This window comes from Calidris pugnax, unplaced genomic scaffold, assembly GCF_001431845.1.
Source record: "Calidris pugnax isolate Ruff unplaced genomic scaffold, ASM143184v1 scaffold102, whole genome shotgun sequence".
Taxonomy (NCBI): Eukaryota; Metazoa; Chordata; class Aves; order Charadriiformes; family Scolopacidae; genus Calidris; species Calidris pugnax.
Window position 1 is genome coordinate 87,971 of NW_015090846.1, and position 24,971 is coordinate 112,941.

Sequence of the window (24,971 nt, forward strand, 5' to 3'; positions counted from 1 at the left end):
TCAAATGCTTTTTTTTATTATTATTATTCTAGGTAAATGGAAAACCTACAGAAATCCTCCCTCAGACACCTGCCTCGTAGCCTGCATCAGTACTTGTCAAAGCTCACATATTTTATATGCAAGACGGCCCTGCTACTGTCTGCCTGCTTTAAATATCCTGAAAATCTTTCTGTTCCTTGAGTTGCAAAGGAAGCCTTTCAGAACAGTAGGAAGCTCAGAGCATCAGGCTCTGTCTACAAACAGGGGGAAAAAAAAAAAAAAGGGGGGTAGTGTCTTTCTGTTCTTTGCAGAGAGGTGTAAATTTTAATGTTTAATGAAGGCAATTTGAGTGGTAACAATATTACCCACTTGAAAGTAGACACATTTTGGTATTCTAGACTAATCCATCCTAAGGAATGTATTCTCACTGTCTTTGTGATTAGAATAATTTGGTGCATGTTACAGTTTTTATCTTTTCTTACAGTTTTGAAACCTGTCTTACAGAGATCAGAGCTTATCTCTGTCTCAAGGGTTTCAACCTAAATGACTGGTTGAAATTAGGCTTAGTTCCAAAAAGTCTATACTAGCAAGTTTCTGAGTGGAGAATCTAGATTCTTATGGCATTCCAGCTAGGAATTTCATGCTGCTGGAAGCCTAAGGTATCTCTCTGTACTCTTACAATGTGGTACATCTTCAGCTTCTGAGAGGCAGTTCAGTTTCACACAATTTCTCCCCCTGCTTCAGCCACCTGGAGCCTGATCCTTTAGAGAGTTTACAATGACCATTGAATTAACTGGCAGTTGAACCCTTGCAGGAGCAGGGTCTTGAGAAGAAAGTCACGCTGGCCTTAAAGCAGATTGACTGTTCTGAGCTAGAGTCTTTTCTTAGGTACTCAGCTTCTGCCCACTTACAAAGTTTGGGCTGTGGAATGCAAGCCACAGATCCGTTACAGAGTTCAGAGGCAAGCTGTACAGTCAAATATTGTTCTGGGTTTTTTTTTCTCCTCTCACATAATTTCATAACAATACTCTCTTCCTCCACGCCTCTTTTCTATTGACAAACAGTATTGTGTCCCTTGGAGTGATGAGAGGAAAAGCCACTGAACTGCATCATCAACACATGGCAGTTCCTTTCATTTTTAATGAAATATATGACAGCAAATGGACCAGTAATGTATCTAAATAAACCACATTCAGAGACCAAAGGAAGAAGACATTGTTAAGCACTAGGTTTAATACACAGCGGGTATCCAATGGATACAACAGAAAAGTTAATTCATTCAGAATTGTAAGGAAGCAACAGTTGTGCATTATTATTTTTTTGCTTGGTTTCACCATGTACAAACATTTGAACCAGGCCTCTCAACATCAGGCAGGTCAATGGACAGAGTAAAAGCAGACGCTTGCTCATTATAACTGAGGTTATTTTCTTTAAGCAAAACAAGGAAATACATATTTAGTTAGCTTAAAAACTTTTTTTAAAACAAGAAAAGAATTACAGAGAGGATCAGTGACAACTATATGAAATCAAAATATCGTCTGCTAAAGCAGAAGTGCTTCAGTTCAGCAGGAAGTCTCCCTAATTCCTTTTCTTTTTAAGTGCTGTCTTCTCATTGAGCCCCCACGTTGCTTTTCATCCATTCCTGATGACCATTACCCTCTGTGCTTCATACACATGGTTGTCATGGAGACCAGCTGTTTCCCTACTTTTAATTCTCTTTTTTTTTCTTCTTTTTCCAGCACAAGCTACCCCCCAACACCTGAGCTGTTGCAGGCTCCTCCTTAAACGGTTTCAAGAAAATGTATTTTCTATGGAGTAGCACCTGAATGCATTGCCCCTGTAGCTCTTGAACTACCGGTAATTAATTGCTGCCTTCAAGTGATGAGAGGGAAATAGGCTCACAGCTCCAAGACTTTTCTTCCCACTCATCTTTTGCAGAGACCAGAGTGACTGCAGCAGAAGCCCAGCCAAGCTGACGAGCCGGGTAGGATTCAGTGCTGAACAGATACCATTTCAGCCAGTACGTAGGTGCAGGATAATCGCAGCCATCACGCAGATGGGGCAGATGAATTATCTGCAGCGTTACTAATTGCCACAAATATCAGTGCTAAACTTTCTTGGCTTGGTCTAGACGAGAAAGCCTGGTGCTGCTGGGTGTTAAACATCATACAAGCAGGTGCCAATCATTATATGCAATTCCTCCCACAGATCTTGTAAAATGGAAGCACTTGTGGGAAGTTGCCCACCAATTTGCTCTTATCTATTGCAGAGACAACGGCAGACACCTGGTAGCCTGCATGCTGAGGTCTGCTGGTCATTGACTTAGGCCACTGAACCACGAGGCATCCTTCAGCTGGGAAGGAAACTACATCTAGTCAAGGTAAAGGGTTCCTCTGGTGGCCCAGTCTCTGCAGAGAGCTACCGAGTTGTGTTTGTGCTCTGCTTGCCAAGCTTCTGAATAGTAAAGGAAATGTAGTAGTGAAAATACAAATAAGAATCTGAGTGGGACAACAGCTACAGAGCACTAGGAGCTCCTCTGCCGTATCTTTACACATTATGAACTTCTCTCCAGGTGGGTTTTCATTTGGCAGATAGAACCCTGTTCTAATTTTCTGGGCAGGGTTGGTTGTTAGCTCTACAATTCTGTGTGGAGTTGAGGTCTCCTGGTTCATTCCTTTGCTCCAGCAAAGCTGGAAGGCCTGAGAGGCTTCTCTGTAACAGTCAAGCATTTCAGGATATCCAACTTCTCCTTTTCCATTAGACCTTCACAACAAATCAGCCACTTTGCCCTCCCCTCCTTTGCAGAACGTTGGTCTGGTGGCTGCAGACAACTATCCTATTCTGTCCCGAGTGTTGGATCTACAGCAGCGATTCGTTAACTCCTCTTTGCCTCCAAAAAGTGCTTTTGGGTCATGGTACATGCATTATGGCTAGGGTGCAACACCACCTGCTGTTTCAGTTAGGGAAACTGAGGTACAAACTAGCTTCAAACTCCCCATTACAGGAATTCCTGGATTACGCTCAGGTGCTTGGAGGACACCTTTCCTCTCTCTTGCTCCCTACTGAAAGAGAAATGTTATTATTTTAGCTCCCAAAGTTTGTTGGCTTGAAGATATTGAAGCTTGTAGCTGAAGCTCATGTTACTCTGGCAGGGATGCTCTTTGTTTTAAAATGCTGTCTCAGGAATTTACCTTTCTGGTGGCCTGACTCAAGATCTTCTGTGTAGCCAGCAGTAACAGAGCAGTTAGTTTCCCCTTCCCCCTGGGATTGGTACAGATTTCAGAAAGCTAAGCTTTTCTGGCTGCTGGCCTGACTCCAGTAATCTACATGTTGCTGGGAATTTGAAATCTTTTTGCTCTGGTTCAGGTTCAGGCACAGCTCGATGAGGGTACGTGAGCAGTGAGGCCAGAGCTCATCTTAACAGTGTGGAACAAAGGTTTGGATCTTGGCTGTTCAGGATACCATGGTCCAGCTTGCAGCAGGGGAGGCCTCAGTAACAGCTGAATTTATAGGGGCACTGGTTTGAAAACCCCAAAATTTTGGCGTCTTGAGGCAGATAGAAACAAGCCATCGGTTGTCCATTAACCTTGATGTAGTTGTGCCAAAATCTCAGCGTAAAGCCTGATTGTTTGGCTCTGATGACAGTGCGAGGCTGAGGTTCTGCTCTAGCTGAGACGGGGGCTCCTGAGCTCCAGAGGTCTCCAACATGGGTTTCTGATACCTCTCACATCTGTGACATGTCCCCTTCTGCTCCGCTCCCACCTTCCCAACACGGTCAGAAGTTTGAGTGCTCTTTGATTGAAGATGTTAGTGGTAGGAGCTTTCACTGTATGGGCATTACAAAGGATGAAAGCCTAGTGGGTGGCACTGTCACGCCAAACAACTTCAAAAGGACAGCAGCACTAAAGGGAGAATTAAATGAGCAAAGCCTGACTCCCCTAACGCTCCGAGGCAGTTTTTGCAGCCTCTCTTAGGTTTTGCATCTAGAGGGAAGATTAGTATGTGTTATACAGAAAACAGATCATGAAATAAGCTTTCCCCGTCTCAAAGCTCATAGGGACACAAATTCTTGGGGAACAGAAATAAGAGAGAGAAAAATACATTTCAATCAAATGACTGCAAAAAAAAAGTATAATTCATCAAGTTTTGCAAACTGTATGAAAACAATTCAAAAGTGACACAAAAATATATATAAGGTTGAAAAATACTTAAAGAAAAAAAGTACAGATCTCACAATATCAAAACAAATGACGTATGGTTAAAAAGAAAAAAAAAAAGACATCGAGTAACACCATATTGGCAGAAGTAAACCTCTGCAGGGCAGCTGTGTTCTGTCGTTTAAAGTGTCAGTTTGTGTATCTAGGATCTGTCTACAATGTGCTCAGCAACGACAACATTAGCTCTGAGCATTAGAAGAACCTCATAGCAGCGAGTCAAATCTGAGAGCAACGTATAGAGGGAAGAGAGCAGCGAGGGTTACTGTGCTCAGAGGCCTGAAACGTCCCAGCTCCCATGGCCATGGTCTCCTCTTACTGCTGCCAGACACAAAATCTTTTCTAAATCCCTTCGAAGGGCAGATTTATGAACTGTGAAAGAACCGTGGCAAGCAGAGGGCTCTAAGGATGGACTGCACGCCGTGGTGTTGAGTGCCTGGTTTGGGGCAAACCTTGGCCTTTCGCTTCTTGACTCCTTAGAGGTCTGGAGTTACAGGTGAAGACCACCTCAGTGGGACTCTCAGTGCTGCTGACGCGAGCGGGACTGCACTGGTAAGTACTAGTGGGAGTCACGTAAGAACAGGACATTTTGCTTCCCAGAAGAGGGGGAAGATGTTGGGGTGGAACCAGAGGTGCTATTTTATGGGATCACCCTCCAAAGGGTGCCTGGAGACTCCCCAGACTTTAGCACCCCCAGTTGCAGCATTTGTGCTGCAGTGAGCTTCCTCTAAAGGGAGATTACTTTGCCACTGAGCACGGTTTCATAAAATCATAGAATGGTTCAGGTTGGAAGGGACTTTAAAGATCATTGAGTTCCAACCCCCTGCCATGGGCAGGGACACCTCCCACTAGACCAGGTTGCTCAAATCCCCACCCAACCTGGTCTTGCATCTTTGCATTGATGCAGACTGAAAAAGAGCAGAGCAGCTCCAGGCCATTACTGGGATTTGCACAAATGGTAGAAGCCACTCTGGACTGGGGCCCAGTAGAGCTTATTATGAAGAGGGAAATATGCTCTCTGGTATTTATAGCCCTTCCCCGTAAATAGAACACAATTAAAAAGGTGGTGAAGGACTGGAATGAAGATGTGTAGCCCTTTGTGAACACACCTTGTTCCTTGTTGCACAGACTCCCTTAGAAAGACAAGCTCTGCGTTAGCAAGGATGTGTAACTGGATTTACTGGTCATCCCTGACCTTACGAAGCTGGGTGGGCTGGCAGGTCCTACTGTGCTGCCAAAGGGGACAAAACAGACCTCTTGACTTTAATGGGAATGTTTTACTTCTGAACAACCCACATACAGTAAGCAATGCTTCCATTAATGTGAGTCTTCTATAAAAAAAATCCTTAAGGGAGTGAATTGACTTGAAAGATCTTTTTTTCCCGTTTCCTCCATTTACAAATATCACTAAAAAGGTCATTTCTTTTGGTCTAATTCTCTGGTATTGTGTCCCCCAACCTCTCTAACCAAATACATAACTTGGTGCTGCCTGTAACCCCATTGAGCAGCCAATACCGATTCAGGGCTGGTGTTCTTGCAGACATGACAGGACCTCATGCAATACAGCAAAAGGGAATTTTCTAAAAAGTGGGAAATAAAAACGTCACACTAGCGATCACACAACTAGGTCTTCAAGCTCATGATCATTTGAGGCTCTCTGTGTGGTCTAAAATAAAAAGGTTAAAAGATACATAATGTACTTGTCTTTGTTTTTTGTTTTCTTTTTATACAGAAATCATACACACAGAACTTCAACCTGAAACTTCATAACAAAAAAAGTCCACTAATTTAAGGAAAGCATTTTGTTGTGCAAAAAGTCCCTCCCCCCTCCCCTGTTCACCTTCATCTACTGAGGGTCTCACACACACACATAAAGTTTCCTTCCAACGGGCGAGTTGGTAAGAAAGAGTCCTCCCTATATACAGTGAATCAGAGAGAAGCTGGATACAGTGCTGGCAAGAGGCTTTAGATGAGGCCTCTATCTGGAAGTGTCCATGTTCTCCTCCTTAAAGTTACTGCAGTGCTCTATAACTTTCCTACGGATAAAACAAGGACAAGGAGAGAGGGTTTAGTTTAAAGCTTTCTGTGTGACACCTGTGGGACAGTAATGTAAGGACTGTCCAACTGCTCGAGCTCTATGTAAACGTTTGCTATTTGCAGCAGGCAGCCTCTTCCGAGATACACATCGACCCGTATTTGTGTCAGAACCAGTATATTCCCCAACAGCAGCTTAAAGCTCACAATTCATCCCCTCAGAATTTCCAGTCGTGTTAATACACATCCACATCCACACGCGGTTGTTCATTCATCGCCCCCATATCCAAATTGTCAGGTAACTCTGGATCCCATCAGCAAACCCCTGCACGCAGATGTTTGTCCTTCACTCTGCTGTCACCTGTCCCTGCTTTTTCTATTCTCTGTGAGAGTCTCCACAGGCTTGTCACCTCCAGCCACCTTCAGCTGTGGGGAGTGCCTGCTCCCACCCCCTATTCTTTGCTTTTATGGTTCTTGCACTGTCCCATCATCTACCCAATCCTCCAACTGTGAGAGTCTCCACAGGCTTGTCACCTCCAGCCACCTTCAGCTGTGGGGAGTGCCTGCTCCCACCCTCAAGGGACCTGATCTCTGCCTCTCTTTTATATTTATCCTGCAGGTATGAAATTGTAGCTCTCCGTTTGCCAATGATTAGATGCTAAACCTCGGAAAGAAGGACTCCAAAGGAAGGTGACAGAGCAGAGTAAGTTGGGGAAGCTCACAAAGGTGATGGACTCTCTCCACCTTTTGAAAAATCCTCTCCTCTAACTGCACATTCAGGAATTTTGAGGCCAGTATGATTCTGGACAGGGAGCCCACATAAGCAGGGAGAGCCCTGATGACTGGTGACTATTGGTGTGAGATGCAAAGAGGCACATGGCTCCCCAGTCCAACCAGCCACTTCTATAACCAATTTGTGCCCATCATCCATCACCCTGAACGATCTGTGTGCATCACCCACCTATGAACACCTCTCTACTCTTCTCTTTTCATCCTCTTTTTCCTGCTCTTCTCCTGTGATCACTTCTCACCCCTCATACACATCAAGTACAGGCCTTTCTTTGGTAGCCTTACTTGATGTAGAAGAATAAAAACTAAACTGAAGCTAAATTGGATGTTTGATGATAGAGCATTGGTTTCCTACCGGGCCATTTCCTTGGTCTCTTGCCGTGCTGAGGCCATTTTGATCATGTCCTTCAGAAGGGGGATCCCACCTTCTTTGATCAGCAGTGGGCAGTACTTGTCAGCTGCAGGGAAGAGAATAAAACAGGTCCTTGTGAACCCTCACAGGAGTGGTATAAATGGGGGACAGGAGAGGAAGGAGAAGCCTGTGGCCTGAGAGGGCACAAAACTTTCTTTTTTTTATGGAGACAAGCCTGCTGGGGGTGCCCTGGTGTGAAAACAACAGGCACAAAAGGGCTGAGAACACAAGAGCAAGGCCAGCGGGATCAGAACATTGAAGGAATTTCCTACGCAGTGAGTCTCATGGTCTTTGTTTGGCTGTGCTGCCTGGACATTCCTGCAGCACTCAAAGAAGGTTCTCACCACCCACATAGCTAAGCTGGGAAGGCTTTTTCTGCTAACGAGCTCAGATCCACACCCTCAGCTTTTACATGCAGTGGATGTGATTTCAAAAAGGGAACTTACGGTAGACAGAGACCAGGTTATAGAGTGCCCAGGTGGCCCAGTGCTGGCTGACTGGGGAGATCCCTTGTGGAAGAAGTCGAAGGATTGGTTCAAACGACCTGCACAGAAACATGGCAGAAGTCGTTAAAAATCCAAAAGCTGCTTCTTTCAGCACCTTTGTCGCTCAGAGCAATGCAAACGCTGTGCTCACAGACACCGCAGCAGTCAATCCTTTGCACGTCAAAAATTCTGGCACCAGAGACCATGTCTGTGTCACAGGGCAGGACTGGCAGCCTTACCAGCCCTGCCACTTTGGCACAAACACACTGCCCGGATAAATAACTGCAACGAATGCAGCCGAGTCCAGGAACTGATTGCCAGACTCTGCCAGTCATTTCCTCACGACGGCTGAAACCTGGCAGCGCTGAGGGGCAAATGTAGAGGGGCAAAATGATACCCAGCTGTTGGTGTCTTTCTGTAGAGGGGCAAAATGATACCCAGCTGTTGGTGGCTGCTCATGTGCAACCGTTGCTGCGTTTCCTCTGACAACAATAATGTCAGACATTGGATGCCGTTCGTTCTGGAGCCCTGCCAGGCACTATGGGAATAGAGAGTACCCAGTACCCTCTTACAGGAAGGGTTTTGGAGGATTCCACCAGTTACATTAACCCGTGAAGGGATTTCTGGGAACTGTGTCTACCTGTCCCCCAGAGGAGAGTGAAAGCTACAGCAACCCATGTGACTTTCAGAAGCCAAAGCGAACAGACTTAAGGCGGTGCAAAGGACAGCAGCCTCAGAGGAAAATGCTTAGGCAGTCCCAGACAGTCAGATCATGGGTTTCCTGAACTATTCAATTTCACCAGAAACAAGCAGGGGAAATTCTGTTGGGCTCCCTCAGGAATCCCCTCCCACAGGAATCGCCAGGTGAGGTGTCTAAATTCAGCAGCCTGTGTAACACATTTCAAAGGAAGATGTGAAACTAAAGAGTATGTCCCTGAGGATGTTTCTCCTTCACTCTGAACAGAGCCTCCAAGCTGGGCTATATCTCCTCCCTTCTCTCTGTTGGCACTTGCTTCCTGTGACAACCCTGGCTCCCTGGTGGGAGGGCCAAACTCTTCTATTCCTCACCTGTAGTTGATATTTCTCCTGGAGTTGATATCCCAGCTCTGGATGGCTGCCCACATCCTCTTTACAACTTCCTCTCGGTGGGGCTCACATATACCCCAAGCCTCTGGACCATCGAACATGATATGGGAGAGCACACCACAGGCATTGTAGGATACCTCAATCCCATCTGCTTTGCTCTCCAGCAGATTGCTGCCAAGAGAGAAGAGAACATTTAGAGGTATTGATACACTAGGGTTTCGAAAGTTTCCAGGTGATTCAGGAGCAGAGCTCCAGGGCACTTGCCCTGCCCCAGCTCAGCCGTTCGTTAGCCAGGTGCTCACCTGAACACACTAATGAACTGGGAGGTCATGAGCTGCGGGCGGAGCTCCTTCACCTCTGCTACATTGCCCAGGAGGCCCAGCATGTTGCGATGCAGCTCCTGTTTCTCTGGGAACTCCTGAACAAGCAAAGAACAGGATTATACAAGAGAAGAGGTGTGGTGACGCTGGGAACAAGCTAACCCTGGAGAAAGATTGTACAGTACACCTAGAAAGGCTGGGTATTTTTTAGTCAGTCCTTTAGCAGATGCTAAAAGGGAGTTCTGGTGTTCAAGATACAAGTGAAACAAGAGAATTGAGGCCAGGACCTACTATTGACTGCTGCTCCACTTAAGGGGGACTGTGCACAAGATGTGGAAAGAGGAAAATGCATTGAGCGTAAGTTTCTCTGTTTTTCTGCTGGTTGGGTGGATGGATGACAGAAAAAAAAAAATATGCAAGCTTTTTTGTTTCTGTTTATGCAACATGGTAAGTACTGCTTATGGGTTAGCGTAGCCAGGGATCCTGCCTCTCCACTGCTTGTACCAGCATCTCTCTAGAGGAAACCAGACATACTCACTTTCAAGCACTCCAAGAAGAGTTTCATGCCACTGTAGTTAAGAAACATCTCGCAGTTATCAGGGGTCTCATCAGTGATGTTCCAGAGGGCACTCCAGGAGAACTCCATCACCTGATCACACTACAGAGCCAAGGGGACAGAAACAAGAGCCTCACTGCTGTGGGAGCTTAGAGCAAAGCAACCACTTATGTTTCCTCTCTGGTATTGCACTAAATGGCCCCAGAGGTAAGCAAACCTTGTTATTCACTTTCAACTTGTCAGTGAGTGGGTTTTTTGTTTAATATGTTTGCCTCCCTGTCATATTCCCCTGCCCTCACCCTGGGACAGGAAATCCTGCAGCATCAGCTGAGATGTCTTGTGTTTGTTAGAGAAGCTGAGCTGGCACTCTGGACTGATCTCCACGCCTAAGCCCGACTGAAGAGAAAATGCTCTATGCATATGTTTTTTGGGGGGAAACACTCACCGTTTTATCAGCCAACTTCTTCTGAATCAACTTCAGCATTGTCTGTGGGCAGAGGAAGGGGAAGAGTGAGAAACAGCTAAAGAATCACAGAGCTAAAACTAACTGCTGGAGTATTGGCCGATTTGCAGGTGTGTGCAGTCCTGAGCCTTTGCAGATAACCCACTTGGTATCTCTGCCTCTAAACCAGTCCCACTGGTTTAATGTTCAGTGTTTCAAGTATTCACAGAGCTGAACTCTGTCACCATCCCCGAGCTGTCGATTTTGCGGTCAAGTCAGTTTTGAGCTGTGTGACAAAGTCTGGAATGTGGTACAACCGCACCAAAGCGGTGGCCTCTGCAGCTCTTTGAAAAGGTGAGGGATAGGGGTTGACATGAGTTGGGAACCTGATGCAAGCTCAGGGAGATGCAGGAGGAGCTAGTGACAAGGTGGTACCAGCTCTGGCAATGATATGGTGTGGTGAAGAGGTAAAGGTATGAGGCTGTGCTGCTTCCCTGCTCTCGCAGAGACAGACTGTCTCTGAGATCGTGACCTCCAGCACTGGCAAACCAGTAAAGGATGTCACATGGAAGGGCAGGTTCCAGGAAAGGCTGGCATTGCTGGGACGCTAGTCCCCTCCTGTGATACCGCAAGGCTTGGACGTGTTTGGTGACCTGCTGCAAGGCAATTGTGCTAGCCTGGGTTAAGGATAAGTAGACACCTTGGGACCATACCAACCATGACAAACCCCATCTTGCCCACAGCTTCTTTATGATCGTTGTCCACCTGGCAGACCAGAGCGTTACAGAGGTGCACAGCAATGCGCTGGATGGACTCATCCTGCCGGCTCTGGTTGAGGATGTTCAGCAGCAGCTCGTTGACTCGGCGGTACTGGAACTCCAGCTCCTCAGGAATGCTGAAGTTACACAGTGTCAGGCAGCAGTTTCGCTGTACCTGGGTCAAAACAAAGTAAACCACATGGCTACAGAAACACAGACCCCCATCACCTCATCTTTCCTTGCTGCTTGGTACTGAAACCATCTTCTTGCTTGACTACGACCACTAAAATTTGTTACTCTCCTCCCATCTAGTGCTGTGCTTTAGCCATGCTCTGTCAGTACCCTCTCCTGTCTCCCTGTCACTCTGTTCTCACAGGGCCACACTATCACCTAATGTCATCACTTTCCAAGCCAGTTCCTCACTGCCTGTAAGCTCTCTATGCAACAGTGGCTGTTCCACACCCCAGTGTCATCACAGCATCAGGCAGCTTCCAGTACAGTGCTCTGCGATAACGTTTCTTTCTGCTGACTCAACACCCACATCCTTTTCACCCCATGGTCAGTGGTGGGTATCTGTGGTGTGGGTCGTATACACCCTTTGGCCACTATCATCAGATAAAAAGGAGCCTTGCTTCCCTTTTGTTCTGGAGAACATCACGTGGATAAGGAGCACCCTGCATGTAATCACTGAGTGAAGGCAAGCAGCGGATCTGGGCAATGGTGTCTGTCTTGGCTCACAACCTGGAGGCTTAGAAGTCCCAGATGCTACCACCAGGTTAAAGACTTTAAATATAGGGAAGGAGGACTGTGGGAGCCAAAGGAAACTGGGCTGCTCTTACTGTGACCTCCTGGTAGGACTCCATGCCGTTCAGCACCACCTGGATGACCTGGCGCCGCAGTTTCACGCTCTGCTCCATGCGGTACTCGGAGTTGGTCAGGTAGAACAGCGCCGCGCTCCCTGTCACCTGAATGTTTTTGTCATCCTTGTGGCACTTGAGGGCTGTGATCACCAGCTGCAGAGAGGCAAAATGAAGCTTCAGTGCCACTGCCTTGCTGTTGAGTCTTGGAGTGACTGTTACAGTGTGTGGGACAAAGACTGTTACAAGCCCTGCAAGGAATACGTGGCCCCAGCATTGCAGGAACGTGCTTGTGGAATGAAGGTATCTCCTGCGCTACTGGAACTTTCTCCAGAATGGCCTGATATGGTGTCCCAGGGTGAAGAAAAGACTGGGACTGCAGAATTTCCCTTGTAAGGGTGAGATAAATGCTCACGTGGAGCTTACCTGGAGGGCTCGCAGCAGCTGGCTGCAGCGTTCGATACGGGCAATGTCAAAGAGGAGGTTGATGGCCCGGGAAGTGATTTCTGGCCGGTGTTCAGTGTAAGCCTCAATAGCATTCAGGACTTGCTCTTCGTTCTTGTCTCCGCTCACCTGGCAGCAAGGAACAAAAAGAGTCAAGGAAGAAATGATGGAGGAAAACCAACATGAGAAGGGAACTCTGAAAGGTCGAAGGGTACAACTTCCCTCTGCCCTGCTAGTAGGATTAGGCCTAGGATGAGAGCAAAGAGTCACTTCTCAGCCCAGGGGGACCAGAAATAGCACCTTTGGGGCAGGAGGATGCTATTCACAAGTAAGACTCCTTTTCTTGCAGCCACAGGCATCCTGGTCCTTCAGCCAAGATGGTTTTTCCAGGCTCTTCTCTAAGAGGCGTGTTTATTTTAACCCTTGTAAAAACCAGGTGGGGCACAAGTCTTGCCTTCTGGTAGTTCTCCTCAATTATCAAATACCTATTAAAAGGTCAGAGCTCAGTTGTCACACCCAAGACCCTAAGAACTCCATTCTACCAGCAGCCAGTAATTTTCATGTTCCTCCAACTTCTACCAAGTACCAACGTTGGATGTTCTTGGGCCTCATTACCTTGTAGGCTGGAATATGCGTCAGGCGGCAGAGAGATGTTTCAAAAAGGCCCAAGAACTGGAGTGGTCGTTTCAGACCCCGGAAGGGAGCGATGCTGCTCTTTGCTGGCTCAATGCTGAGGGGAAAAAGGAAAAAAGAAGAGATCGCTCATGTTGGTACCGTGTTTCTTCAGGTGTCTCCTGCCACAGAGATGGCTGTCAGCTCTCCATTCACTCTGTCTGTACTGCTCCATCACCAGAGTAAAAACTACACTTCAGCTGCATGCCAGTCAGCTTCCAAACCTAACACTACACACTCATCCCAGGTGACCCTGAGTGAAGGGCTAAACATGTTCAACAGAAACAGCAGTAAGAATTCACACAGACAGAATACAGCTTTCCCAGGGGGAGTTTGTCCTGGAAATTCACTAGCTGGGGTGAAAATTTCCTCTTAAAAAAGGGCTGTGGATTTCACTGATCGGAAATATTTGCAAACAGGACTGTGTGTCATCTGATGGATGTGTTAGTCTGCTTCTGTGGTCATACAAAAGCACTAGTTTTATTGCCGAGACCTCAGTAATTGCTGTTTCCTACCTCGTCTGGCCCATCTTCTCCTCCATGCTTGGGATAGTGCAGTTTTCCAGCATGGTGTGCCCTGAGATATCGAGCGAAGTGAGGTTTACCAAGTTTTCCACAAACAGGTTTAGAACCCGCCGGGTCAGCTTGAATTTGTAATAACTGGACAGATGGTCTCGGGAGATATCCAAGTGCCTGCAAAGGACAGAGAGCAGCTCAGAGTCTGGAAAACATAAACTGGGGCTTCTGCCTCTCTACCAGAGGAAGACAATGAGCTAAGTGTGATTATTATTTTTTATTTAATTTTTTAAATTATTATTATTATTTCCCTCACAAGATACAGGAATATGGTTCTGTAGGATCTGGCAGCAGGATCTGGCCCTGTGTCTAACCAAAGCACACAGGTATCTGGTAGAGGTCTATTTAGAATGGAGCACAATGACTCATTTGGCCACACATCACAAAGGAAATTGCTCCAGGCTCAGGAACTGCTTTTCCCAGGCTCCATCCCAGCAGCCACCTGAGCTTTTTCCTCCTGGTGATTAAGATACACTAGAGGATCTTTGCATCCCCAGAAACAAATGTTGCCTCATCCCACAAATTAAGTTACACAAGTTTTTGTCTGCTTATATCTTACATTTTTTTCCACCCCAGGCTATTATGCTGCCCTGGTTTCATTCAGATATTTAAATGCCTAGGCTGTGGGGAAACCCCGATGCTAAGGGAGTGGTGGGACACACTGACAAGCCATCACATGCAGGTGGGGTCCCGTATGAGACAGGGGTTGCTCTTGCTGGCCAAGCAGTAGCTAAGACTCTTGGGAGAGACTTTTCTAAACTGCCTAGGACAGGAGCCAACATCCCACTCACAGAAGTGTCTTCTACCCAGTGTAGACACTGGAAGTTAAAGTTCTTGGATTTAGAAAATGTTATCCAGGACATTCCCTGAGATTCCCCGGTCATATGTTAACGTGGTACCCCCTAGTGTCTGCAGCCAGTAGGGACGACGCTAAAGCCACTGCACAGCATCCTTTGTGTGAACAGTAAGGCTCTTGGGCTTGGAAAGTCCTGGATCCCTTTCCTGATACCACTGTGCAGTTTGAATAGCAATTGTCTCGACTCTGTTTCAGGAAGTCATTTCACTGTCAGCACTGGGAAGTCAGGAGTGCCCGTTTATTTACGCTGCTCGTTCCCTTGGCCGCACCATCCACACACCGTGAGTTGCCACGGAGCACAGCGAGCAGTCTGAGCTCAGAGTTCTTCCTAGTTCTACCTCAGAGCCAGGCTTAAACTTTGGACATTCCTGTTTGAGAAGTAGTTTGGAGGACTGAGTTTCAGAGTGTGATTATTGCTACATTATATATGTACACATCTGTAGTTTGGTTGGGTTTTTTTTGCCATCTCTCAGGTATTCAGCTAGTTTTTTTTGTTTGGCTGCAGGGGGGTGGTAGTGTTTTGGGGTGGTTTTTTTTTCTTTTTTTGGTGTGTGTGGTTGTGGTGTGTGGGTTTTGGTTTTTTGTTTTTCCAAGAAGGAGTTTTTGCTAAGTGGTGCCCTTTTGCAAGCAAAATGCAGGCTGGCTGTAGACATGTCAGATATGTATCATGAGTTAATGAGTGAGCCTGCTCATGGGAAGGTCTATAACTTGAAACTAGCAGTGGGTGGCTCTCTGTTAGCAGGCAAGCAGAGCATTCCAAAAGACCCTTCCCTAACAGTGGGAAAAGGATAAAGAAGGAAGAACGGATCTGCTGACCTGAGCTTGCGAAGCTGAGCGATCACTTGGATGTGCTCCTCTGAAAGGTCCATGTTGTAAAGCACTAAGGAAACCAGACTGTCCTTCCACTGGGTCAGAAACCCCACATCGTTCAGCTGGATCCCAGAGAGATCGAGAGCTGCGAGGGAGGCCAAAGGCCGAAGCAACGTCTCCACATTTACCCCTTCGATCAAGCGGCCCAGGTTCAGGAAGCGCAAGCGGCTAAAGCCTTCAAAAGTAAAGTCCTTGACCAAGACCTGGCGAGTGGGGTTCACCAAACAGTCATCTTCACAGCCTCCAGGGTTCTCCTCCTCGTAGAAGATATTGCAGCAGCCAAAGAGGCTGAGGGAGATAAGTGTGTGGCTGAAGCTCACCAAGGTTTGCAGACTCTTGGCTGTCAGCTTCTCACAGTTAGTCAAGTAGAGCTCAACAAGATCCTGGAAGATGGGAAATCAAAATTAGCAATATTTCACAGGTAGGGTGCCCACCATGGTTGCTGCAACACCTCCCACAGGGACAGCCTGAGACCACATACCACCCAACTTGACCAGTGTCCCTTCCCGTTCCCTACGTGGGGAGCTGAGAAAGGAGAAGCTGAGGTTCTCCCAAACAAAACTTGGCAGGGGAAGGATGGAGTCTTGGGAATCTCTTGGTTAAGGGATTGGAGCCTGGGATTCTATCTGGTGCCCGTGCAGCAGCAGTGCTGCTATGCCAAGTGGCAGCTGGAGGCTGTCAGGGCAGTACCACCTGCTTCCTGATGGCTTCCAGGTCCTGGTCCTGCACAATCTGCTCCCGCAAGTGGATCCGGGCCAGCCTGGTGCTCCGGGGATCTGAGAACAGGGTGAAGAAGCTTTCATGGGGTTCAAAGATGCTGTCCGTCTTCACCAACTCCACGTACCTGTATTGGGGCAATGGCGTTAGCACAGGGTGACACAAGGGCTCAGTCACAGCTCTAGCACCCTCACTGGTTATGAGAAAATGTGGCTCTGTGCACACGCAGAGTCCCTCCTGATCATCCAGAATAGCCTTTGGGGTAACGGGAGCTCCCCTATTACTACTTCTTGCACAGAACTAACAATCCTCAGGAAAGTCCCAGGGAAAGATTTGTGCAAGGTCACGTGTGTGTGAGCAAACTGGATTCTGGCAAGCACAGACTCTGGGATTCCTTTTCCCCTAGCTGTTTAAAGCTAATAATTTGATTTTTCATTTTCAGAAAATCAGCCGGCCAAGGTTCTCTGCCAGACTTTGTGGGCAGGAGTTCAGCCAAGAGAGACTGTGACAGCCAAATTATAAATCCCTGGAAACAGGTTGCTTTGTAAAGCTATGGGAGCAGCAGCCTTAAAATTTAACATCTGTTAGCACTTTGCACTCTTAGCTCTCTGGTTTGAGAGCGAGCTGTAATGCTTCGGTGGTGGGAAATAGGAAGGCTCCTTTGTTGCTTATTGATGTTCTTAGAAGAAGCACTGACTGTTTCAGTCTGGGTTTACCTGTGTGGAAACAGTGATTTCCACAGAAACTAGAATGATTTATAGCAGTACAACACCTCCTGGGGACACTTCCTTCTGAACTTAATGCAAATCCTTATTTCAAATATGAGGATCATTGGGAAAAAAGCCCAGCCCGATGAATTCTTTCCCATTTCCCCCGCTTTCCCATCTTTCTAGAGAACTATACTCTCCCTTCCTCGAGCTCTTAGCTCCTTCCCAAATCACACGGCTGCTTCTCCACAGCCCTGAAACGTACTCATTGACGAGTTTGTCGCAAATCTCGCTTGGCAAGAAGATGTCGGGATGGAGCCGGAGAGTCTCGTTGTCCAGGAGGTAGCAGAGAGTCCCCTCCAAGTTGCGAAGGCAGTAATCTGTGCACAACGTCATCAGCGACTCGGGGCTGTCGGATGCCATCTTGAGGGAAGTTATGGGAAGGGGAAGAGCCAGAAGGAAGCTTTTGATTCAGTAGATCCTTTCCTCAAATGAAGTTCCAGGATGAATTTACAGGGACATCAGGACACCTATAAGGGGGAGGGGGAAGATGCATTGAGAAAGGTCCATTGGCAAGCGGCTGGCAAAGCTGTTGCACCAGCAGGATGGTGGTAGTTGTATTTACAGCCCATCACTTGCTGACCTCAAAAGAACCTGCAGCATTTTGGCCTCTCTGGCAGGATGCCCTTAATTGCGTGGTATCCCCACCCCCAGGGACACTGTGGGAATGAGTTAACACGAAACGTGTTTGGAAATGGGGCTACACAGCAAGAAAATGCTTCCTCATGGCCGGGGTTATCTGGCTGACAAAGGCCCTCTGAAAGGGAAGTGGCAGAAACCGCATGGCCTGGTTTCCTTCGGCGTGGGCTGGATAAACCACCAGACAATTTACTGTTGGGATGATCCTTTGGACAGCCCCAGTGGCATCTGGTGGCCCCGTATCTCATGCCTGTCATTCTGTTTGCCATCGTTCCAAGTGAAATTTCGTGTCGAAGCTAAATGTCTTTCTGTAGCACCAAGCCAGAAGCTTCACACAAGTCCTTGAACTAGAGCATGAAGTGGATGGGATGCCGGAGGGAAACGCACAGACTGATTTGGCTTCACTTTGAGCGCAGCAGAAAGCAAGGGTTATGCTGGACACCTGCACCTGTAGCTCCCTGGGACACACTCACCCAAACAATTTCAAATCTGTCACAAAAAAGTACGAGTGACTGACCTGGAAAAAGGTAAGATACTTTTGCCCTTCTTCATTTTTAGTACAGGATAAAGAAGGATGGGTGAGGCAGTAATTAGGGGATGCTATTCCTGTCCATATTCTTATTTGAAAAGTCTCATGGCTCTAGTCCTGAAACTCGCTCGCTGGCACTGAGGGAGGGCTTGCTGGAGCCTTGGAAGCATTTAGCAGTGACTGAAGACCAACAATGCCATTTCACTTACAAAGGGTCACATCACATTAGAAGCAACTCTAAGGTGAACCCTTCTATATATTTCCATGGGCACAAAAAAAATTGCATTGAAATGTTTATTTTTTGATGTAAAACCTGTGTCTTATCAATAAGTACATCCCTGTTGGAGTGAGAACATGGGTGCTGTGGAGTTGGTTGCTCTCCTCTGTGCCACAGCTGAGCAGCTGTTGTCATGGAAGTTGTTGCCCTTAACTATACTCCATTTCTGACCTTTATCCTGCAGCTGCAAAGATTGGGACACTCGTCTGTGTCTCCAGCTCTCTGCTTCTCTGAAGCCTTCAGTGCTCTGTCTTTCCTTCATCCCTGCACCATCAGTACAAGGTGGAAGAGTTTAACTCCATTTTCACACCTTAATCACCATCCCCGAAGGCACCAGGGTGGATCTGGCACCTTCCCTGCTCCCCTTTCACATGCTCTGCTCAGCCACTGCCTGGGCGATGACACCCGTACGAAGGATCAGTTAAGGCTGTGGACAAGATAATTCTTTAAATTCAGGCACCGAATGGTCTCTGTGGGTGACAGGAGCAGAGCTGTGACTGAGCCTGCCCGGCCACCCAGGCTCCCAGCCCTCTGATGCCTCCCTGTGCTGCAGAATGGATTTCCATGTGAACATGAAGGCGGCACAAGTTGGAAATCAAAGCTCTTTTCTTCCTTCCTTCTGTGCTTTATTAATTCTTTTTTTTTTTTTTTTTCCTGAGGGCGTGCTTCCGTGCCAGGGACAAAGAGTTGGCCAAGGACTTAACCCAAGATAGAAAGAAGCCTCTCAAAAATCTCAGATCAGCAGAACAGCTCCTCGCCCAGTGATGGAGGAAGGGCCGTGCTGGATGGCTCCTGTGGTACGTCCACCCCAGGCCTCCTCTCCCTGGGCCAAATCTCATTCTAGCATCAGAACTGGCAGAAGCAGGCACAGGGGATGAACTTGACTTGTCTTTTGGCTTTTGACTTAAATTTGATCAATAGTTTCTCCTCCTTATGAGCGCCTTTGGGAACTGTACCTGCAGGCAACTGGCAGGATCACGTTCTAACCCCAAACTCCTTCTGACCCACTGTGTTCTGACCTACAGCTTTCAACAGCCTTTCCAGTGGGGATCTCAGACAGGTTCTCTGACTGTTTTGGCTCAAGAGGCAAAAAGTCTCCAAACAAGCAGATGCTGAGGAAAATAAAACAAATGCAAAACCTCAGCAATCCCCAAAATTGTACTTAACATCCTGATCAGAGACAGTTTAAAGGGTGTAACCTGCTCTTCTGGCATAATCCCCAGCCCTCCCCTTTGCAGGTCTGTCACAAGAGAAGTCAAGGATGAAAAGGGCCACTGAGCACAGAGTATCATCTCGCTGGCTGGGGAATGCAGGTGGGAGGAAGCTGTCCTGCACTCTGCACTGTGTCTGCTTTGGAGACTAATCGGCTTCACCTCCAGAACGAGTCCCTCTCGTGGATTTTGCCTGGAGCTTGCTTGAGAAAATCCTTCCAGAAAGGCAAGATCAACAGGAAGATCTGAACCAGTTGGGAAACGTGTTCTGCTGTCCCTACCCATTCCCCTGTGCCATCAGACGGGAGGTCCCTGCAGCCAGTGTTCTTCCACTGTTTACTACCCATGGCAAGAGAACTCGAAAACAAATTCGCATTGACAATCTATTATCACGTGCAGCTGGAAAGGGCCAGTGCTTGGGACTTGTCCAAGCAGCTTAGAGCACTAAAGGGCAAGGACTGCCTTCCTGTGGCTCTGGCAATCCCCTGCTCCCCCTCTGCTGAGACCAGCACAATGTAACCGGTTGATGCCAGCCCTGGAGAAAATCAGCTGCCCTTTAACTTCTGAGCTCCCCGTGATCCACCACCAAAATCCCATATAGAAGGTTAATATAGAGGAAAACAGTTAAACTGTCCCAGTAAGACAGCACCAAAGCAGAGCCTTCATCCTCATGATTTATTAGGGATATTTGAATAGCACCCAGAGCTGCTGCTGTGACCTTTCATACAGGACAGGACACAGCCCAGCCTCCCCCTCCTCAGACTCAAGACATGACACGTGAGCAGGAAGGGATTTAAGTGAGAGTGTCAGTAGCTGCACTGATCAATATTGCCTCTAGTTATGAGCTCACTGTGTTGATAAAAATAAATGAAGTAGAGATGCTGACAAATCATTAACATGTGCCTAATGGTTATCCTCAGGCAGCTTTCCACAGGCAATAGATCAGCAAGTTGCCTGCCTGGCAGCCTGTCACCAGCGCTCTCCAACGATGGGCAACGAGCTCTACTGTGTGTGTGGTTACGAAGGGTCAAAGACAGATATATGTGAAACACGCCGAAAAGTCAAGCGCAGGAATCGAGGAGTGACTACAACTGCAGCTGCCAATATTTTTTCCAATTTATTTCCTCTAATAGATTTGCTTCCACCTTAATGCACGAAGGAATTGAGCCCCTTGGAGAGACAGAAGCAGGCGTTTAAAAGCCTGTACACCCAACTACCCCCAGATGCAGCCCTCTCCATGAGCTGACAGCACCTCCCACCAACCCCGGACCCGAAGGCAGCTGCAGAATGTGCAGCTTTGCTCTCCCCCATCACCAGCCTTCCAGATCCAGCCACCCTCTTTGGCAAATATTGCTCATTTGTAGGCTACATCCCTACTGTTATGGCACTTCACGCTGCGCTGGCACGCAAAGCCTGGGACCACTCCCAGGGCCGTCTGTGCCAATATTCTCCACCTTGGACTTCAGAACCATCTTCTCTCCCAGTCTCTCTCTCTCTTTCTCTCTCTCTCTCCAGGCGGCTGCCCAAAGCCAAGCCTGACTCACCGTGGCTCCACGCCAACGACATAACGTTGACGCCGTTGCTACAAAAAACGATTGGCAAAGCTGACTTTTTCCAGCATCGGGGGCTTGTCCGAGGAGAGGGCAAACCCCAGGCACCGGCGTGACCCGATTACCGCGACTTCAGAACAACCAACGTAACGTAAAGGCAGAGTTTGGCGCAGGTGACGTTCCGAAGGAAAAGTGCGTTGTCATTTTAGCTGGCATCTCGCAGCCGTGCATCGCGGCTTTTATTAATTGATGGGTCCTTGCCCCTGGTGTGGGGAAACACCATCCCTGCCTGTCCCTGCTGGGGAACTGAGCTGGGAGGGGATCGAGCTGTTCTGTGGCCCAGCAAAGCCGGCAACGGCCAAACTCATCACCCTGCCCAGACCCGCACCGTGACCAATCCGACTCGTGCTGGGAACACGCTGATCTTTGTACCTGCCTGTGATAAAGATGCTCCTTCGGGTGACTGAATTATAGCCCGGATTTTCATTCCAAAAAAGGTCACCTGCCCACCAGGACACCCCCCGCCCGCCCGCCCCTGGGTTGCCGTTCCCGGGGCGCCGGGGATCCGCCACCGCCGTGGTCTGTCCCGCTCTCGCACAGCCCCACCAGCTGCTCCACCGCCCGGCGGGCAGCTCTGGCCACAAACTCCAACCCGCCACCGCTCCCCCGACACGGGGCGGTTTTCCCTTCCCGGTGCCGGAGGTCACCTCGCCCGGGCAGCGCCGGGGCTCCTCCCGGACCGGCTGCTCCCGGTAGTCCCGGGAAGGGTATGAGGGGCTCCGCCGCGGGGCACCGGGCGGCGCTGCCGGAGGCGACGGTTCTGCCCCCACCTCCCGCTCCCGCCTCGGTGTCCAGGCCCGGTGCCCCCGGGGGAGGGCGATCCCCCGCGGGTGTGACTGGGGAAGGGGACGCCGGCACTCACCTGGCGCCAGGCCCCCGCCCGGCGCGGCGGATGGGGGGCGGCGGGAGTCCCGGCTGGTCCCGGCGCCGCTCCCCGGGGCGGGCCAGGGGCTCGGCGGCCTCCTCGGGCCCCGCTCCCCCCGCCGCGGCCTCCGCTGTCAACAAACCCCGCCGTCACTTCCGCCAGCCGGGCCGCCCGCACCGGAAGTGCCGCCGCTTTCCCTCCCGGAAACACCGGCCGGGCCGGAACGCTTGGCGGCCGTGACGTCGCTGCGCTGATGCGTGACGTCACGGCGCGGGGGCGGTGGCCTCCCCGCGGCTCCTCACCTCACCCGGTCCCCGCCTCCCCCCCCCTCTCTCCGAGGGCCGTGGCCGCCACCGGAATAAACCCCAGGCCCCGCGTCTCCACACGCTGATGGCCGCGGTGCCGCCATTCCCTCAGGCCGCCCTCACGGCTGCCATTTGCACAGGCCCCAGGCGTCGCCTGGGCGAGCGGGACCGCCTGTGGGCTCCCCTCAGCTCCCCTCAGGGCAGGTGGCCGGCAGGCAGGGAGCCCTGGTGATACCTAAGGCAGATTTTATGTAGTTTATAAACGGTTAAACTGTAGAGAATCTTCTCTTAGAGAAGAAATGTAGCTATTTTAGCAACCATCCCAAATGGTTTCAAGGACTTGAGTTGGGAAGTGATGGTGCTTCTCTACTGGGCACTGGTGAGGCCTCACCTCGAGGGCTGGGTTTGGTTCTGGGCCCCTCGCTACAAGAAGGATATTGAGCTGCTGGAGCGTGTCCAGAGGAGAGCCACCAAGCTGGTGAGGGGTTTAGAGAACAAGTAGTACGAGGAGAGGCTGAGGGAACTGGGCATGTTTAGTTTGGAGGCTGAGTGGGAACCTCATTGCCCTCTACAACTACCTGAAAGGAAGTTGTAGAGAGGTGAGGGTTGGCCTCTTCTCCCAAGGGAATAATGAAAGGAGCAGAGGAAATGGTCTGAAGTTGCGGCAGGGGAGGTTTCGATTAGATATTGGGAAGAATTACTTTCCTGAGAGGGTGGTCAGGCACTGGAACAGCCTGCCCAGGAGGTGGTGGAGTCACCATCCCTGGAGGTATTTAAGAAACGTGTAGACACGGCACTTCAGGGCATGCTCTAGTGCCTGGGATTCGTGGTTTTTGTCTGTCTGTGGGTGGGTGTGGTGTGGGTGTGTGGTTTTTGGTTTTTTTCGGTTTTTGTGTTTTTGGGTTTTGTTTTTTTTTTGTGGTTGGACTCGATCTCAAAGGTCCCTTCCAACCATGAATATTCTGATTCTGTGACTTAGTAAGATAAGAAAGGATGTACTTGACCCTGAGAACATGGTGACCTAAGACAGGGGTGCAATAAATATGGACATTGTCTGATAGACCGGTTGTAGCAGGGAGATCGTTAGTTTTAATGAGCAATTAAGTAGTTAGAATGTTTTGCCAACATGAAAAGTGAGCCAAAGGAACAGGTGAAGAAGATGAAGATTGAGGAAGAACTGACCCTCACTCAAAATGAGGACCACCACAAGGCACAGCTATGTATGCCGAAAAGCTTATTATTATATTTAAATGAATTCTCAGAAATATAATGAATATGCTAATGTTTTCTTGGAATTACATTGACTGTGTATACCTGTTGTGTATAAATTTAATTTGACAACAGCAGTTGGTGTGCACAATAGGAGGAGCCATCCCCTGTGAGCCCAGCAGTGCAGGAAAGAATGCTTTCTCAACTTTAAATTGAGTCTTAGGAAGTCTTATCTGCTGGTTTGCGGTAACACTGGCCAGGGGCTGGCTGCTGCTGCCTGTGGGGTCTTTTCTGAGGTGGGCATCGTTTTCCAAGGTGGGATGGTACAGCCGGTGCTGGATGCCCAGAGAGGGGAGTCCCTGTGGTGGCATTCCAGCCCCGGCCGAGGAGACACCGGGTGGAATGGTGGTGCTGTGAGAGGGCACGCTGTGCAGCACAACCCCCGGTGCAGCTCAGCACACCGGGAGGATGCTCTGAGGATGGTCCAGAGGAGGCCAAGAAAATGCTGGGAGGGCTGGAGCCCCTCTGCTGTGAGGACAGGCTGGGAGAGTTGGGGGTTCAGCCTGGAGAAGAGAAGGCTCCAGGGAGACCTTAGAGCCCCTTCCAGTCCTTAAAGGAGCTCAGGAAAGATGGGGAGGGACTCTATTAGGGAGTGGAGTGATAGGACGAGGGGGAACGGTTTTAAATTGGAAGAGGAGAGATTGAGATGAGATCGGGGGAAGAAATTGTTTGCTGTGAGGGTGGTGAGAGCCTGGCCCAGGTTGCCCAGAGAAGCTGTGGCTGCCCCATCCCTGGAGGGGTTCAAGGCCAGGCTGGATGGGGCTTGGAGCAACCTGGTCTGGTGGGAGGTGTCCCTGCCCAGGGCAGGGGGTTGGAACTCAATGGTCTTTTAAGGTCCCTTCCAACCCAAACCATCCTGTGGTTCCCTGAAGGCGGCCGGGGCGAGGGGGGCGGAGCCACCGCGGTGAGTGGGCGGGGTCTCCCGAAGGGCGGGGTCCTTTAGCCCCGCCCACCCCCGCGGCCAGGGTTTCCAGCCGGAGCGGTTGGGCAGCGCGCGGGGCAGGGGTGCGCGGGGGCCGCCATGTCGCGGCTGCACCAGAGCAGGTGAGGGTCGGGGCCCGTCCCCCGCCGGGGCCGTGTGGGAAGGGCTGGGCCCGGGGGCGGTGCGAGGGAGGAGGGGGGGGCGCCGGTAAACAAGCGTTATAACGGTCGCGGCTCCGCTCCCCCTCAGGATCGCGGACTTCCAGGAGGTTCTCGGCGAACCCACGGTGGCTCTCTCCAAGCTCCGCGACCTCTGCTTCAGCGGTGAGCGCTGTGGGGGCCGGAGGGGAGGGCGCCGGGCACGGCCTCGCTGCCGGAGCGGGGCGGAGGGGGGGGGCCGGGGCTGGTGGTGGCCCAGGGTGCCAGGCCGCAGGATGTCCGGCGGCTGAAGGCCACCTCAGCCAACGCGAACAGAGCCCCTCCGGGAGCCGCTGTGAGGCGGCGGGGGTCGG

The 24,971-nt window shown here is 49.6% G+C and overlaps 2 protein-coding genes across 3 annotated transcripts in view; one reads left to right on the forward strand and one right to left on the reverse strand.

Moving 5' to 3' along the window:
• Positions 1-1,184: 1,184 nt before the first annotated feature.
• On the reverse strand, positions 1,185-22,105 carry ZER1 (zyg-11 related, cell cycle regulator). The gene is made up of 16 exons (XM_014942924.1): positions 21,962-22,105; positions 17,039-17,303; positions 16,043-16,193; positions 15,296-15,732; positions 13,564-13,740; positions 12,992-13,106; positions 12,359-12,505; positions 11,915-12,088; positions 11,035-11,250; positions 10,321-10,362; positions 9,858-9,977; positions 9,302-9,417; positions 8,982-9,170; positions 7,875-7,972; positions 7,372-7,474; positions 1,185-6,229 (listed from the first exon to the last, which is right to left on the reverse strand). The coding sequence occupies exons 2-16, from the start codon at positions 17,194-17,196 to the stop codon at positions 6,172-6,174; spliced, it is 2,301 nt and encodes a 766-aa protein (XP_014798410.1). The 5' UTR covers positions 17,197-17,303; positions 21,962-22,105; the 3' UTR covers positions 1,185-6,171.
• A 2,349-nt stretch (positions 22,106-24,454) lies between these two features.
• TBC1D13 (TBC1 domain family member 13) overlaps positions 24,455-24,971 on the forward strand; it is an 11,518-nt gene continuing 11,001 nt past the window's right edge. For both annotated transcript variants that reach the window (XM_014943030.1, XM_014943031.1), the window contains exons 1-2: positions 24,455-24,582; positions 24,710-24,783. In XM_014943030.1, the coding sequence (XP_014798516.1) occupies positions 24,560-24,582; positions 24,710-24,783 (97 nt within the window). In that variant the 5' untranslated portion in view covers positions 24,455-24,559. The remainder of the gene's footprint in view (positions 24,583-24,709; positions 24,784-24,971) is intronic.